Source organism: Macaca mulatta, chromosome 18, assembly GCF_049350105.2.
Source record: "Macaca mulatta isolate MMU2019108-1 chromosome 18, T2T-MMU8v2.0, whole genome shotgun sequence".
Lineage (NCBI taxonomy): Eukaryota > Metazoa > Chordata > Mammalia > Primates > Cercopithecidae > Macaca > Macaca mulatta.
This window is the reverse complement of record NC_133423.1, coordinates 61,121,690-61,134,402: the sequence shown is the minus strand read 5'-3', so window position 1 is coordinate 61,134,402 and position 12,713 is coordinate 61,121,690. Positions and strand designations below refer to the sequence as shown.

Sequence of the window (12,713 nt, the reverse complement as noted above, 5' to 3'; positions counted from 1 at the left end):
AACAGGTGTTTCCTAGAAAGTGAGGGCTCCTGATAGGGCTTACGATTTCACAGGGCCTGGGAGTAATACCTGGCAAGTTCCTTCCGGGAGACCTGTACATAAAGTGACAGGATTTGGAGAGTGTGACTTCTGTTACCCTCATCCTTAGAACCAGCTGAGCAGGGAGCAGAAATACTACAAATGTACTATGGAAGCACAGCACAGGTTCTGCTAGATGAGAACCCTGGGTTCTCGTGTTCCACTTCCCTGGCCTGAAAATAATTAAAAATAAAAAATTCAGGGACAGCAAAAGGATGAAAAGGGACTTATACTCAAAAATTCTCAGAGTTACTTCAGTTGAGCTGGGCTCTGTAGAAAGGATAAGACCAAGGTAAAATGAACTCAAAACTCCTCATCCCTTTAAACTACAGACAAGTCTGCTTGATGTGGCTACTTTCAAATCCTTGAAAATGATAGACTAGTACTTTTAGACGTCATGGGGCACTATGAACGCACCCTTGAAATCACAGAAGAAAACTCTTCCTTCATTCTTCCTTCCTCTTTGCAAATGTACTGAGCGTTTGCTGTGCCTGTCACTTCCACCTTGGTCATTCTATTTGGATCAGAGACTGAAACAAGGAGACACCAGGGGATTTGTCCAAAGCCACACTACTGAGCTCTCATGCCCGCATGTCTCAAGAAATTTTTGACAAAACACATTGTTTTTTATTAAGCCAAATTATAATTTAAGGCTACATATCCACTATGGACTATAAATTATTGAACTTCAAAATGTACACTTGATATCAGCTTAATTGTTGCTATAATAGTCTTCAAATTGGGACACGTATTTTGCTGAATGCATATTCCTTTAAAACTCTAGTTTTATTCTAGCATTTTCCAGATCTTCAACTTCTAGTCTTTCTTCAACTCAACCTACCTCAGTGTGCACCTGAACTTGAGGTATCAAGCTAGTCCTTCTCTCCCAGATCCCCCTTAAAAAGTCACACCTCTCAGCCATGGCAAACATTATTCTGTTGCACTCCAATAGATTGTGAAATTATCTGGAACACTAAACTAAGGAATAATGGAAAATATTGACATCAGTATTGAGAAAGAGAGTTAATTTCAAAGCACTTAACAAATCCTTTTGCAAGTCATGGTTTTCAATTATTTGTCTTCAACAAAATTAAAAGAGGACCTAAAGGAGTTGTCAACTTATACATCATTAAAAAATCATTTTGATGATAAATTGCCTTATAGATTTAGGTCATGTACTTCAGAATAAGTTTTAAGAATTTAATGACTCTGCTACCAGAAAAAAAATTCCAGTGTCATCTATTAATATGAACAAGTTTTCCCAGTACTTACAACTGAAAGGCAAAACCAGACAAAATATAATTGGTTCTAAAGCTTGTTTAATTCTAATAAGAAGTAATATTTATTTATGAACTAATTTTTCTAAAACTTCATCCCCGTGTTTGCAATGCATTTCCAATAAAGTTTTACTTTTCATATTTAATTATATTGCATTGAAATTTCAATATTTGCATTTTGTTTGCTCAATTGTGATGCTAAGTATAATTGTAAAACTAATCCAATTCAGAGAAAAAATGTTTCTTTACACTTAGAGTTTCACAATGACAGAAATTTCAATAAAATAAAATTTCTATTCATACCTGTATTTTCATTACAGACAAGTATGCTAGACTGCTCAATAAAAATCTTAAAATACATTAAAATATGTTTGAAGCTTGAAAATATATTCCAGTAGATGAACCTATGGAAGGAATAATTCATCAATAGAAAGGTGATATAAGAGTTCAAGGAGTTTTAGGAGTAAAATAAATTCCAACTGACAAAGAACTTATTCATCTGTTTTTCTAATGGATGGCACTGAGCGTCAGAGGGCAGTAGCATGTAGATTCTTGTGTCTCCCACAGCTCCTCATACATTCCCTTACCTTCCAGCAAAAATATTATTGACCATTTCTGGAACATCCGCTGACTTACAGCCTTAACAACTGTGTTCTTGTTTCACCCTGGCTGAAATGCTCTTCCTCATCAATTCCTCTTATGAAACTAGCTTCATTCCGCAGAGCCCTTTCAAATCCCTACTCTCCTAGGAAGTCTTCTTGAAATTCACTTGAATAACTTGAGTTGCCTTCTCCATCCTCCATCAAGCCCACTGAGGTATCCTAACCTGCTGTAGACTTACATGTTTGTCTTCTCTAAAATGTAAATAATTTGGAGGGCAAAAAGTCTATTATTCATTTGTGTTAGCCATATTTATTTCATATCATCAATAAAATGTATATTTAAAAATGAATTAATAAAAGAATATTGTCAATGTTTTTATGACATGGCTTCCTCTAAATTATGCAGATTTATGCTAATATGGTATCTTCTATTAAAACAGGTGGTGATGGAAGTAAACAGTGAATTTATTGTTGAGGTAATGTATAATAAAATTATTTTCTCAATTTAAAATTAAAACAAAAACTGAATTTTGTAATGTGTTATATATAAAAATCAGAATATTTGAAATTGTAATTATCCAGATAAAAGTTAAGAGAAAGAATCTCTGGTGAACTGAAATAGCAATGGTAAAGCCCAGGCTCCCAAATCTCTATGCTCGTAGGGCATGTGTTTGCAACAGCGTGTTGTCTCAGTAACTCCTGTTTATCAAACGATATGAGTAGTTAACTTATTTATGTTTTCCAACCACTAGCAAAGCAAAAGAAGCAAAGTGACACTTTAGAGTGGGAAGAGACTCTTTAGATACATTAGACAGAAAGATAATTGAGGTTCATCAATGAGAAAAAGGACAAACATTCAAATTGTATAATCACAGCTAAATGGAAAACATACAATCTGGTGCCATTTAGAGTGGAACTCAGGAAATAGAGCTGCTGTGCTCTATCTCTGGCAGAGCTTTATTTTATTACTGTAGTTAAATTTTCCTTATGATCCTCTCAAGTCATTGGAAAAAATAAAATTACTTTTCTCATCTTTTTGGTGAAATAGGGAATAGGTGGTACATTTCAGTAAGTTGTATCAAAATGGGGAAATAATGTAAATACTCTGGTTGTAACATATGCTTCATTCAGTGGAACACCTCCTTCCCACAAAGTGATAATTAAATGAAGCTTAGCCTAAATAAACTTATAATCACCTGTGTTTCAGGGGGTACATTAGGACTTACAAAAATAAACACACGCATATATATAGTTTATGCATGTATACACATATGCTTGCACATGTAGTGACATTTCTAATCTCATTAAGAGTATGAAATTCTTAACTATACATCAACAGTAGCAACTTAAGGCTACAAAAGAAAAACCATATAGCAAGCACAGATACAAATGACAACATTGCAAAGCCTTATAGGTGTCCATGGGATTATTGGAGGAATCATCAATTCCTGCACTGTGCTCAGCCACAGTGGTGTCCTCATCAACAGAAGAGAAAAAATATCTTCTCTCTTTTAGGTGAGCACGACTCACCAGCACAACTTTTATGTTATATGGGATGTGCATACATGAAACAATGATAATCTTTAAACTCTGCACACTGTAAATTCTGGTGAAAGCTCAATGAAGGGTGAGGTAGGCAAGGCTCCTATATGGTGAAGATAGATTGAAAAAAGGAAAACTGCCCAACTTATACAGTATAGCACATCATGAGCTCCTCAAGTAGCTAATCAAATTTGTTTCACTAGAATCAGATAATTGGAACCAAGATGATTCCAAAAGGAGTGGCAGCCAGGGGTAACCAAGCTCTATGGATCCAGAGTTGTGAATTCGTGAAAACGTTCTCTGTTCTTCAAATTCAATATCACTGTTTCTTCCAAATGCAACTTACAATATTAAATAAATGTCCTTTCTAAGTAAAATTGTTCTAACACTGTAAGACACCCGAACCATTTTTGCTTAAGGTGAAGGAATTTGACATTGAAAATGGCACTACAAAATGGCAAACAGTCAGAAGACAAAAGCGGGAATGGATCAAGTTTGCCGCAGCCTGTCGAGAAGGAGAGGACAACTCGAAGAGGAACCCCATTGCCAAAGTAAGTGACGAAGCAAGCTGATGACAGATGCTTTTGCAGAGCAGGGAAACTTTCAAATATTTCCAAGATTTGCAGCCTTCATTGCTCCACAGTTATTTTAGAAGACAGAATGTGGTCATTTGCTCCAGTTGCTGAGCCTCCCTGCACGATTTGAATATCATGTGCAGGGAGGCGGACATGGGGCAGGCAGTCAATGGCAAGTGATTCTAGAAGAAAGAGCTGGATCTCCAGCACAACTGGGCTTTGTTCATCCATTTGTGTTCTGCTCATTATTGCCTGTCAATGTCATAGGAAGTGTATTCACTTAATGACAGTCTGAAGACTGGCCCTCCAGAAAGTCAAGCTAAGTTTACTGCACTTGATGAATTCACTCCGAGAAAGTAAGGATAGTATCAAAAGTTCCCACCAGATCTCCACACCCAGAAAATAAGAGAGTCTTAAAAGACTTTCACAAAGAATGCCTACTGAAAGGAAGGAGAGTTAAAGAATGTGTAATAAATTGATCCATGAAGGATGGGATCCACATTAATAGCTTCATTCACTCTTTCTGGGCATCTTGATCTTGAACAGTAAACTGATCTGCAGAATTCCCTCTTTCCAGCTTTACATTAAAACGTAGTAAGCATCAGCAATGATGTTACAGATACAACCGTAGCTCAAGAAAACAGATTTATTCTCTCTCAGATGTTTTCAAATTGGAGGGATGCTTTTAAATTATTATTTCCATTCAACTCATAGTGGTGGCTTTATGTTATTCCACTTATATTGCATATTCTTTTCTTTATCTTTGCATTTTGGGAGGTTCTTAAGTTTTCTTCTATGCAAAAAGGGCCTTTGGATTAGAGTTGAGATAACCCAGGTTCTATTTCCAGCAGTCTTTATTTGACTGTGAATGTGCGGGTAACAAATCTTACTATTTTACTGAATGCTCTTATCTTTAGTATATAGGTGAGATTTCAAAACCTGTTTCAGTTTAAATTTATCAGCAATAGATAAAAAAGCTACTAAAGCAAAATCTATGTGGCAGAATATTTGCCATAAAATCTATTTGGCAGAAAAGTGGTGCAGTATGTTTACATTTATAAAATGATTACCAATATCTCTAACCATTATAGTTCTCTGATATTCTCAATTTATAGACCATTTTGACTAAATCTCAGACTCCAGCTTAGGTAGGATACTTATTAATATGACACAAGTTTTTTAAAAAAAAAATAGTAAAGATTGTAATTTCTTTTGTGAAGCTCTTTCTGCATATGCTAAAAAATCAGAGAATTGAACAATGTGTTATTAATAACAAATCTAGCATCAAGTATGTATGTTGTACACATTACCTCACGTAATTCCCGCAACAAATCTGTGTGATAGGTGATATTATCCCCACTGTAAGCTGATCTGAGCAAAGTTAAGTAAATTTTCCAAGGTCACACAGGACTAATTCATGGTGCCAGGTTTCAATCCAAAGCCCATTTGGTTAAGAAACTCATTCCCTTCTCATTCCACTATACTCTTAAGTGTTACTGCTCTAAATTGGATCACAACCCTAGCTATTTTTCTCATAGATTCGATCAGACTGTGAATCGAGCCAGAAGATTACATACCGAATTTCTGGAGTAGGGATTGATCGACCACCATATGGGGTATTCACCATTAATCCTCGCACTGGGGAAATTAACATCACTTCAGTGGTAGACAGAGAGATAACTCCACTTTTCTTGGTAAGTCATAGCCGTATGTTTTGATTTGTTCATATTAGTTTTCTTCCCTTTTTCAAAAAATATTGCCTTAAGATAATGGATTACTTTTGATAAATCATGGTAGACTGAACCCAAATAGAAGACTTGAAGGAATGGAAAGAGTGTGAAAATAAAAGTTTATAGTTCAGGATTCTCTGGTGTGTTGCATGTACATGTAGTCAAGTGTCTTGATCATATTTTAATTATTTGACTATACTACAGTCTGAATTCACTGGAAAAAATTGTTTCTTTGCCTATTTTCTGATATATTTTCAAGCATGTTACTAAAATTCCTTTGGTGGAAAAAGACAGCTTTTTTCCAACTTTCCACAGATCTATTGCCGGGCTCTGAATTCACGGGGTGAAGACTTAGAAAGGCCTCTTGAGCTTAGAGTCAAAGTTATGGACATAAATGATAACGCTCCAGTCTTTTCACAAAGTGTATACACAGCCAGTATTGAAGAAAATAGTGATGCCAGTAAGTAGAATGACATTCCTTCTCTGTGTCACAGCGTATCTACTTCTCTTGGTCAAAAGCTTTAGAAGACTGACATACAGGAAATGTAAAGGACAGGAAAAGTCACACTTGTATTTTGAATAAACCCCACATATTTTAACTTATAACTGAGCTAGAAAAGGAAATCTATGTCTAAAATGATAAAATAAAATATCTTCTTACTTGCGGAAGGTCCCTACAGCAATTTAGCAGGTGCTTAGCACCTTCCCTAGAGATTGTTACTGGGCACATGAACAACTAAATCCAAGTGAGCAAACTGAGGAATAAACCAGGAATGTTTAAGAAGGCTCTGTTCTGGTCTGTTACTCAAAGTGTTTGGCTGACCCACACCAGGTAGAGCGTGACGGTGCAAGCACGTGCAATTGTACCCATCAGATCATTCACTAAGGGTAATCATTGATCTTCACAGACTACATATGAAACTACATTCTATTCTCTCATTTTCTTTCATTTCTTTCCATTCCACTTAATTCCATTTACAGTTCTAATACCTTCTGTCTTTCCCTTATATTAGTTCCCCTGAACTTCTTTCCTTCCTACTCTTATGCTTTTCTTATATGGCTACTTTCCTGTCTCTCCTCTCCCTTTGCCTTCTGACCTTGATTTTATGTCCAGCACATGAATATCAGTTTGTTCCCCAATCCTCTAATGTCCCTTTCCCTTTCAAATCTATGTCTGCCCATATACCTCTAAACAAATTTAGGGGGAAATAATAAGAAAATTAAATTTCAGGAGAAAAGGCAGATAAACACAAAATGTTTTTTTAAACTAGAATTGTCCTCCCATAGAGAGGCAAAGAGATTTTGCCTAGGAGAGCCAAAGTCGTTTGATTCCTCATGAACACACCTCAAGACAACATTGGTGAAGGAAGAGAAGGTGAAACCCACAACCAAGTCCCCCTGCCTAGGAAGCAAAAGAACATCAAGGACCTGACAATTCTGAAAAATCTGTCCTGTAGATTGATGTCCCTGGGGATTTGCCTAGGATACCTATTCTTTCTACCTATGAGTAATTAGGAACTTCTTATATTGCTATGGACAAGTCTTCTTTTCAATAATTATATATTTGTGACTGTTTGGTAAAGTGCTATCTTCTAGTGCAACCAAGAGTAATTATCTGCTTTGTGGGTAAGTGGCAATTAAGAATATAGGTGTTCAATAAATAATTATAATGTTGCATTTAATTAAACTATAATCTTAATTAAGCTTTTGAAAATGATTTCACAAGACCATGGCAAAAAATAAAACAGATAAAAATCTGTTTATTCAGCTTTCTGATAAAGAATCTATTGAACTTCTTCTTCATGCTTTAAAGAGAACTATGTTTTGCTACTAATTTAGCATTTAATCATTTAAGGAGTGCAAGTACTTTTAAAACAGTAAAGAGTTTTATAAAGTAAACCACAATTATTTTTGTAATCACTGGTAGAGCTGAAAGTTATGGTACTATATTCCTATGGAAAACTCAAACAGAGAGAATTCAGGAGAAGACCAACCACTCTGTCTTCTTATGCCTTATGATTTGCTGAATTTATTCTGAGTCTCAACCATTCTCCACCTCCATTTCTATTTCTAGATGCACTGGTAGTAAAGTTATGTGCCACAGATGCGGACGAAGAAAATCATTTGAATTCTAAAATTGCCTACAAGATCGTCTCTCAGGAGCCGTCAGGTGCACCCATGTTCATTCTGAATAGGTACACTGGAGAGGTCTGCACCATGTCCAGTTTCTTGGACAGGGAGGTAAAGCCTTATGTGAATGAATAAAGAAATAAAAAATCTGATTTTGAAAAGACAAAGATAAAATGATCTATGTGTACCCTTACTCCAATATAAAAGAGGGAAGGAAAATAATCAATTTTTAATAAAAATTAAAAGCTCAATTATATAAATAAAGGAGTAGAGAAATAATGGCATTGAATGCATTAGATTCTATTCAAGACAAACCTAAGTCTTACATTCTTTTTCATCTTGATTAAGCAACACAGTATGTACAACCTAGTTGTGAGAGGCTCAGATCGGGATGGAGCTGCAGATGGACTGTCTTCTGAGTGTGACTGTAGAATCAAGGTTTTAGATGTCAACGATAATTTCCCCACCTTAGAGAAAACCTCAGTAAGTTTGTATTCTTATCATCCTTTTTCCATAAGTGTCAATAATCAATTTGCTTTCATGCTGGCTCATGAGCCTGGTTCTGTCCTACGTATGGACATACTCAACTTTGTTGTAGAAACTTTGGAATTTCTTAGGTATAGTAATATACCTTCAAATTGTATGTTGGTCTTTGACTCACTACTCCCAGCAAGCCTTCTCTGCGAAAGCAACGAACTGTCTACTCTGTATACTCTGTTCACAGAAACACAGAAATCTGTTGATCTAATGCCGGGAATAACATAGCAACATTAATGTTTTTGTATGTGCCTCATGATTTGCTGAATGAATTCTACTAGAGCCCCAAACATTCTGAACTTCCACTTCCATCTCTAAGCATAAAGAAGCATAAAATCCAAACCAGCAGGGCCAAATCTGACTTGCTGTCTGTTTCAGTTTAAAAACAAAACAAAAAAAACAAGGCCAGGCGTGGTGGCTCAAGCCTGTAATCCCAGCACTTTGGGAGGCCGAGACGGGCGGATCATGAGGTCAGGAGATTGAGACCATCCTGGCTAACACGGTGAAACCCTGTCTCTACTAAAAAATACAAAAAACTAGCCGGGCGAGGTGGCGGGTGACTCCGGAGGCTGAGGCAGGAGAATGGCATGAACCCGAGAGGCGGAGCTTGCAGTGAGCTGAGATCCGGCCACTGCACTCCAGCCTGGGCGACAGAACGAGACTCCGTCTCAACAAAAACAAAAACAAAACAAAAAACGTGTTATTAGAGAGCATAGCTGTCCTCATGCCTTTTATGTTGTCTGTGGGGGCTTTGTGCTGCAACAGCAGAGATGAGGGGTTACAACACCAATTCTCTGGCCCACAACATCTAATATATTTACTGTTCAGCCCTTTACAGAAAAAAATCTGATCCCCTGTCTAAAAGAATAAAGAAATTAACAATAAGCAAAAAATTAAAGAAAGAAAAGAAAAAGAGACGAAGTGCTAATTTATCTTGATTTTACATACAGCATATGAATGTCAGTTTTATTATCTTGTAATCATTTTATTCTTATTTTCCTGATTGGACTATGGGCATTGAATAATGGTGCAAAAATAATTGACATAGTTTGTTGTTAGTATTTTAAATAATAATAATAATTATGTGTTCTTAAGTACGTTTCTTCTTTTGAAACTTCATTGACTACAAAATTGATCCCCGCATTTTAGTACTCAGCCAGTATTGAAGAGAATTGTTTAAGTTCGGAACTGTTACGATTACAAGCAATTGACCTTGATGAAGAAGGCACCGATAATTGGTTGGCGCAATATTTAATTCTCTCTGGAAATGATGGGAATTGGTTCGATATCCAAACAGACCCACAAACCAATGAAGGCATTTTGAAAGTTGTCAAGGTACAGTATAAGGATCTGCAATATTTTCTTCTGCAATATTTTCTTCCAAAGAAGTTTTAAATGACCTTAGAGACAGAATAGAATCTGCCTTCAGAAAAAGTACTTCATAACTTTGAATATTGCTTATATCAAGGGTCCTAAGTAACTACCGTGTCAGTCTGAGTCTCCTAGCTAGCAACACAAAATTTATTACCAAGAAAAATAGGAAGGCAGCTTTGTTCTGACAGTGTCCGGTATCTAGTTATGAAGATAAGGTAAGCACCCCCAAATTAGACAATGTATGGGAGTTCACAGTGTAATAAATAGTACAGATGTCATGATATGAAACATAATTAATTGCCAAGGGAATGAAATATGAAATAATGAATGAGATAAGAAATGGTGAGATCCTTCTGAGCTAGATTTGTCTGAAAAGATTTCATGCAGGAAATAAGGCTTAAGCAAGATATTATAGCTAAGATTGCTAATGTGGGTAATAAAATAAAGAAACACGCAGAGTGAGAAAACATGAAGCATGTTCAGGGCATGGTGAGCAACCCCGTGGGGCTGTAGTGGAGCATTCGAGTAGGGAAGTAATGAGAAGTCAGATCAGAGAAGTGAAGCTGGAATCGATCCCCTGAGAACCTTGCATACTGAAATACCAGGTTTGATTTTTTTTCTATAGATTAATTTTTCTTTAATTACTTGCTTTTAATTCATAGACAATGATAAAACTGAAAAATTTATAATTAGAAATGAATAAAACCACAAACCAGTAAGATTCAGATTAACGTTAATGTAACGAGGGAAATTGTTATTTTTTATCAAAGGAAATTGCTGCTTAACAACATAACACTTATAGCCGGGAAAACATGTATTAAGACATATACGTACACACATATTTTTAGTTTGCTACACAGTGTGATTGTGGAATTTACAGTGTGATTATTCAGTTTTGTTGCTATTTTTCTCTATTCAAGCACATAGGCTGTTTTTGTGTTACTATAAAGTAATAGCTGAGACTAGGTAATTTATAAAGAAAAGAGGTTCAGCTGAATCACCATTTTGCAGGCTGTACAGGAAGCAAAGTGCTGACATGTCCTTCTGGTGAGGGCCTCAGGAATCTTACAATCATTGAGGAAGGCAAAGGGGGAGCCAGTGTATCACATGACAAGGATAGTAGCAAAAGAGAGAAGCGGAAGGTCCTAGGCTCTTGTAAACAACCAGATCTCGCAAAAACTCATTTATCACCAAGGGTATGGTGCTAAACCATTCGTGAGGGATCTGCCCAATCACCTCTCACCAGGCCCCGCCTCCAACTTTGGGAATCACATTTAAAGATGAGATTTGTGAGTGACAGACACCCAAACCACATCATCAAGTGACTGTGAGGTTTTTTCAGATAGCGTGTTAGGAAACCATTTAGCCTTCTGGATGCAAACATATCGTTTATTCATTGGGGCTTTCTCTTTTCTTTCTCAAGTTATCTGAGCAATTTTAGTATTACTACTTTACCATCAACGCACAACCATACACACTGAAATCATATGGTATATTAACTTATGAGCTGGCCACCAAAATTATGAAAAATATTTATATATAAGATTGTCATCCAAATGAATACACAAATTTTATAATTTCTTAAGTGAACACAAGGATTCAAAGAGTATATCATGGCCTTTCTATTTGGAAAACATTGCTTTGGGACAGAGGTCAGCAAACTATGATCTGGAGGTCAAATTTAACCTATCCCCTGTTTCATAAAGAGTTTTATTGGAACACAGTCACATATATTCATTTATATATTTTCTATGGCTGTTTCCACACTCAAGTGGCTGATTTGAATACTTGAGATAGAAACTATATATGATATGACCCCTAAAACCTAGGACATTTACTATCTGGCCCTTGACCAAAAAAGCTTTTCAATTCCTACTTATAGACCAAGGAAAGATTTGGGATATTTTCTAAAATAACAATAACATCAGCCAGGCAAGGTGGCTCATGTAATCCCAGCACTTTGGGAGGCCAAGGTGGGCAGATCATCTGAGGTTGAGAGTTCGAGACCAGCCTGAACAACATGGAGAAACCCCGTCTCTACTAAAAATACAAAATTAGACAGGTGTGGTGACACATGCCTGTAATCCCAGCTACTTGGGAGGCTGAGGCAGGAGAATTGCTTGAACCCAGGAGGCAGAGGTTGCAGTGAGCTGAGACTGCACCACTGCACTCCAGGCTGGGCAACAAGAGTGAAACTCTGCCAATAAATAAATAAATAAATAAATAAATAACAACATGAGTTCAACTCTGAAAAGACCAAAGTTATCAAAATTATTATCATATTAATTAAGCCCTGAGGTACTAAGCATCTGATCTAAGGCAATGGCAGTAAAAATTGAAAAAAAAAAAAAAAAAAAAGAGTCATTGCCAAATACAATACGAAGAGGAATAGAGGAACAGGAGGTCACCTCCCACCATATGAAATTCTGAATATTTAGTCAAGTTTTTCTTCCAGGGATCAGAATTTGTTAAACCTTGCATCCTGGTTAAAAATCAAGAGCTAGACATAACATGCAATTCTTACCTATGTTCTTACCATCTTAGTGACTGACTTTGTATATTATCTCATATTATGTAACTGTTCTTCACTTTTGGTCTGTCTCCCAACCTACTAAAATAATAGAAGAATTTTGTGCATAAAGAACTTGATCTAAATATCTTTCCATCCCCAGCACCTGGTCCAGTGTCCAAAAGATAGTAGAGACTCACAAAATTTGAGAAGAGTATTGATGATAATATTTACCTGAAACTAATAGTATAGATATCATCCAAACAGAAGTCCCTGGACTTGACTGCATCGTTTATAACTTCTGCATAAAATTATAAACATGAAAAAATTAACAATGTAGGCAATGTACTCTCTGACTT

At 36.3% G+C, this 12,713-nt stretch overlaps 1 protein-coding gene and 1 long non-coding RNA gene across 6 annotated transcripts in view; one reads left to right on the top strand and one right to left on the bottom strand.

The window, feature by feature from the left end:
• The window catches only part of LOC144336445 (uncharacterized), a 164,582-nt gene that overhangs the window by 113,935 nt on the left and 37,934 nt on the right, over positions 1 to 12,713 (bottom strand). The gene's annotated exons all lie outside the window — the stretch shown is intronic.
• Positions 1 to 12,713, top strand: part of DSG4 (desmoglein 4) — a 39,086-nt gene that overhangs the window by 5,914 nt on the left and 20,459 nt on the right. Inside the window, exons 2-8 of the mRNA XM_001102180.5 lie at positions 2,398 to 2,433; positions 3,919 to 4,050; positions 5,613 to 5,768; positions 6,120 to 6,264; positions 7,879 to 8,045; positions 8,283 to 8,417; positions 9,621 to 9,806. Coding sequence (XP_001102180.4) covers positions 2,398 to 2,433; positions 3,919 to 4,050; positions 5,613 to 5,768; positions 6,120 to 6,264; positions 7,879 to 8,045; positions 8,283 to 8,417; positions 9,621 to 9,806 — 957 coding nt within the window. The remainder of the gene's footprint in view (positions 1 to 2,397; positions 2,434 to 3,918; positions 4,051 to 5,612; positions 5,769 to 6,119; positions 6,265 to 7,878; positions 8,046 to 8,282; positions 8,418 to 9,620; positions 9,807 to 12,713) is intronic.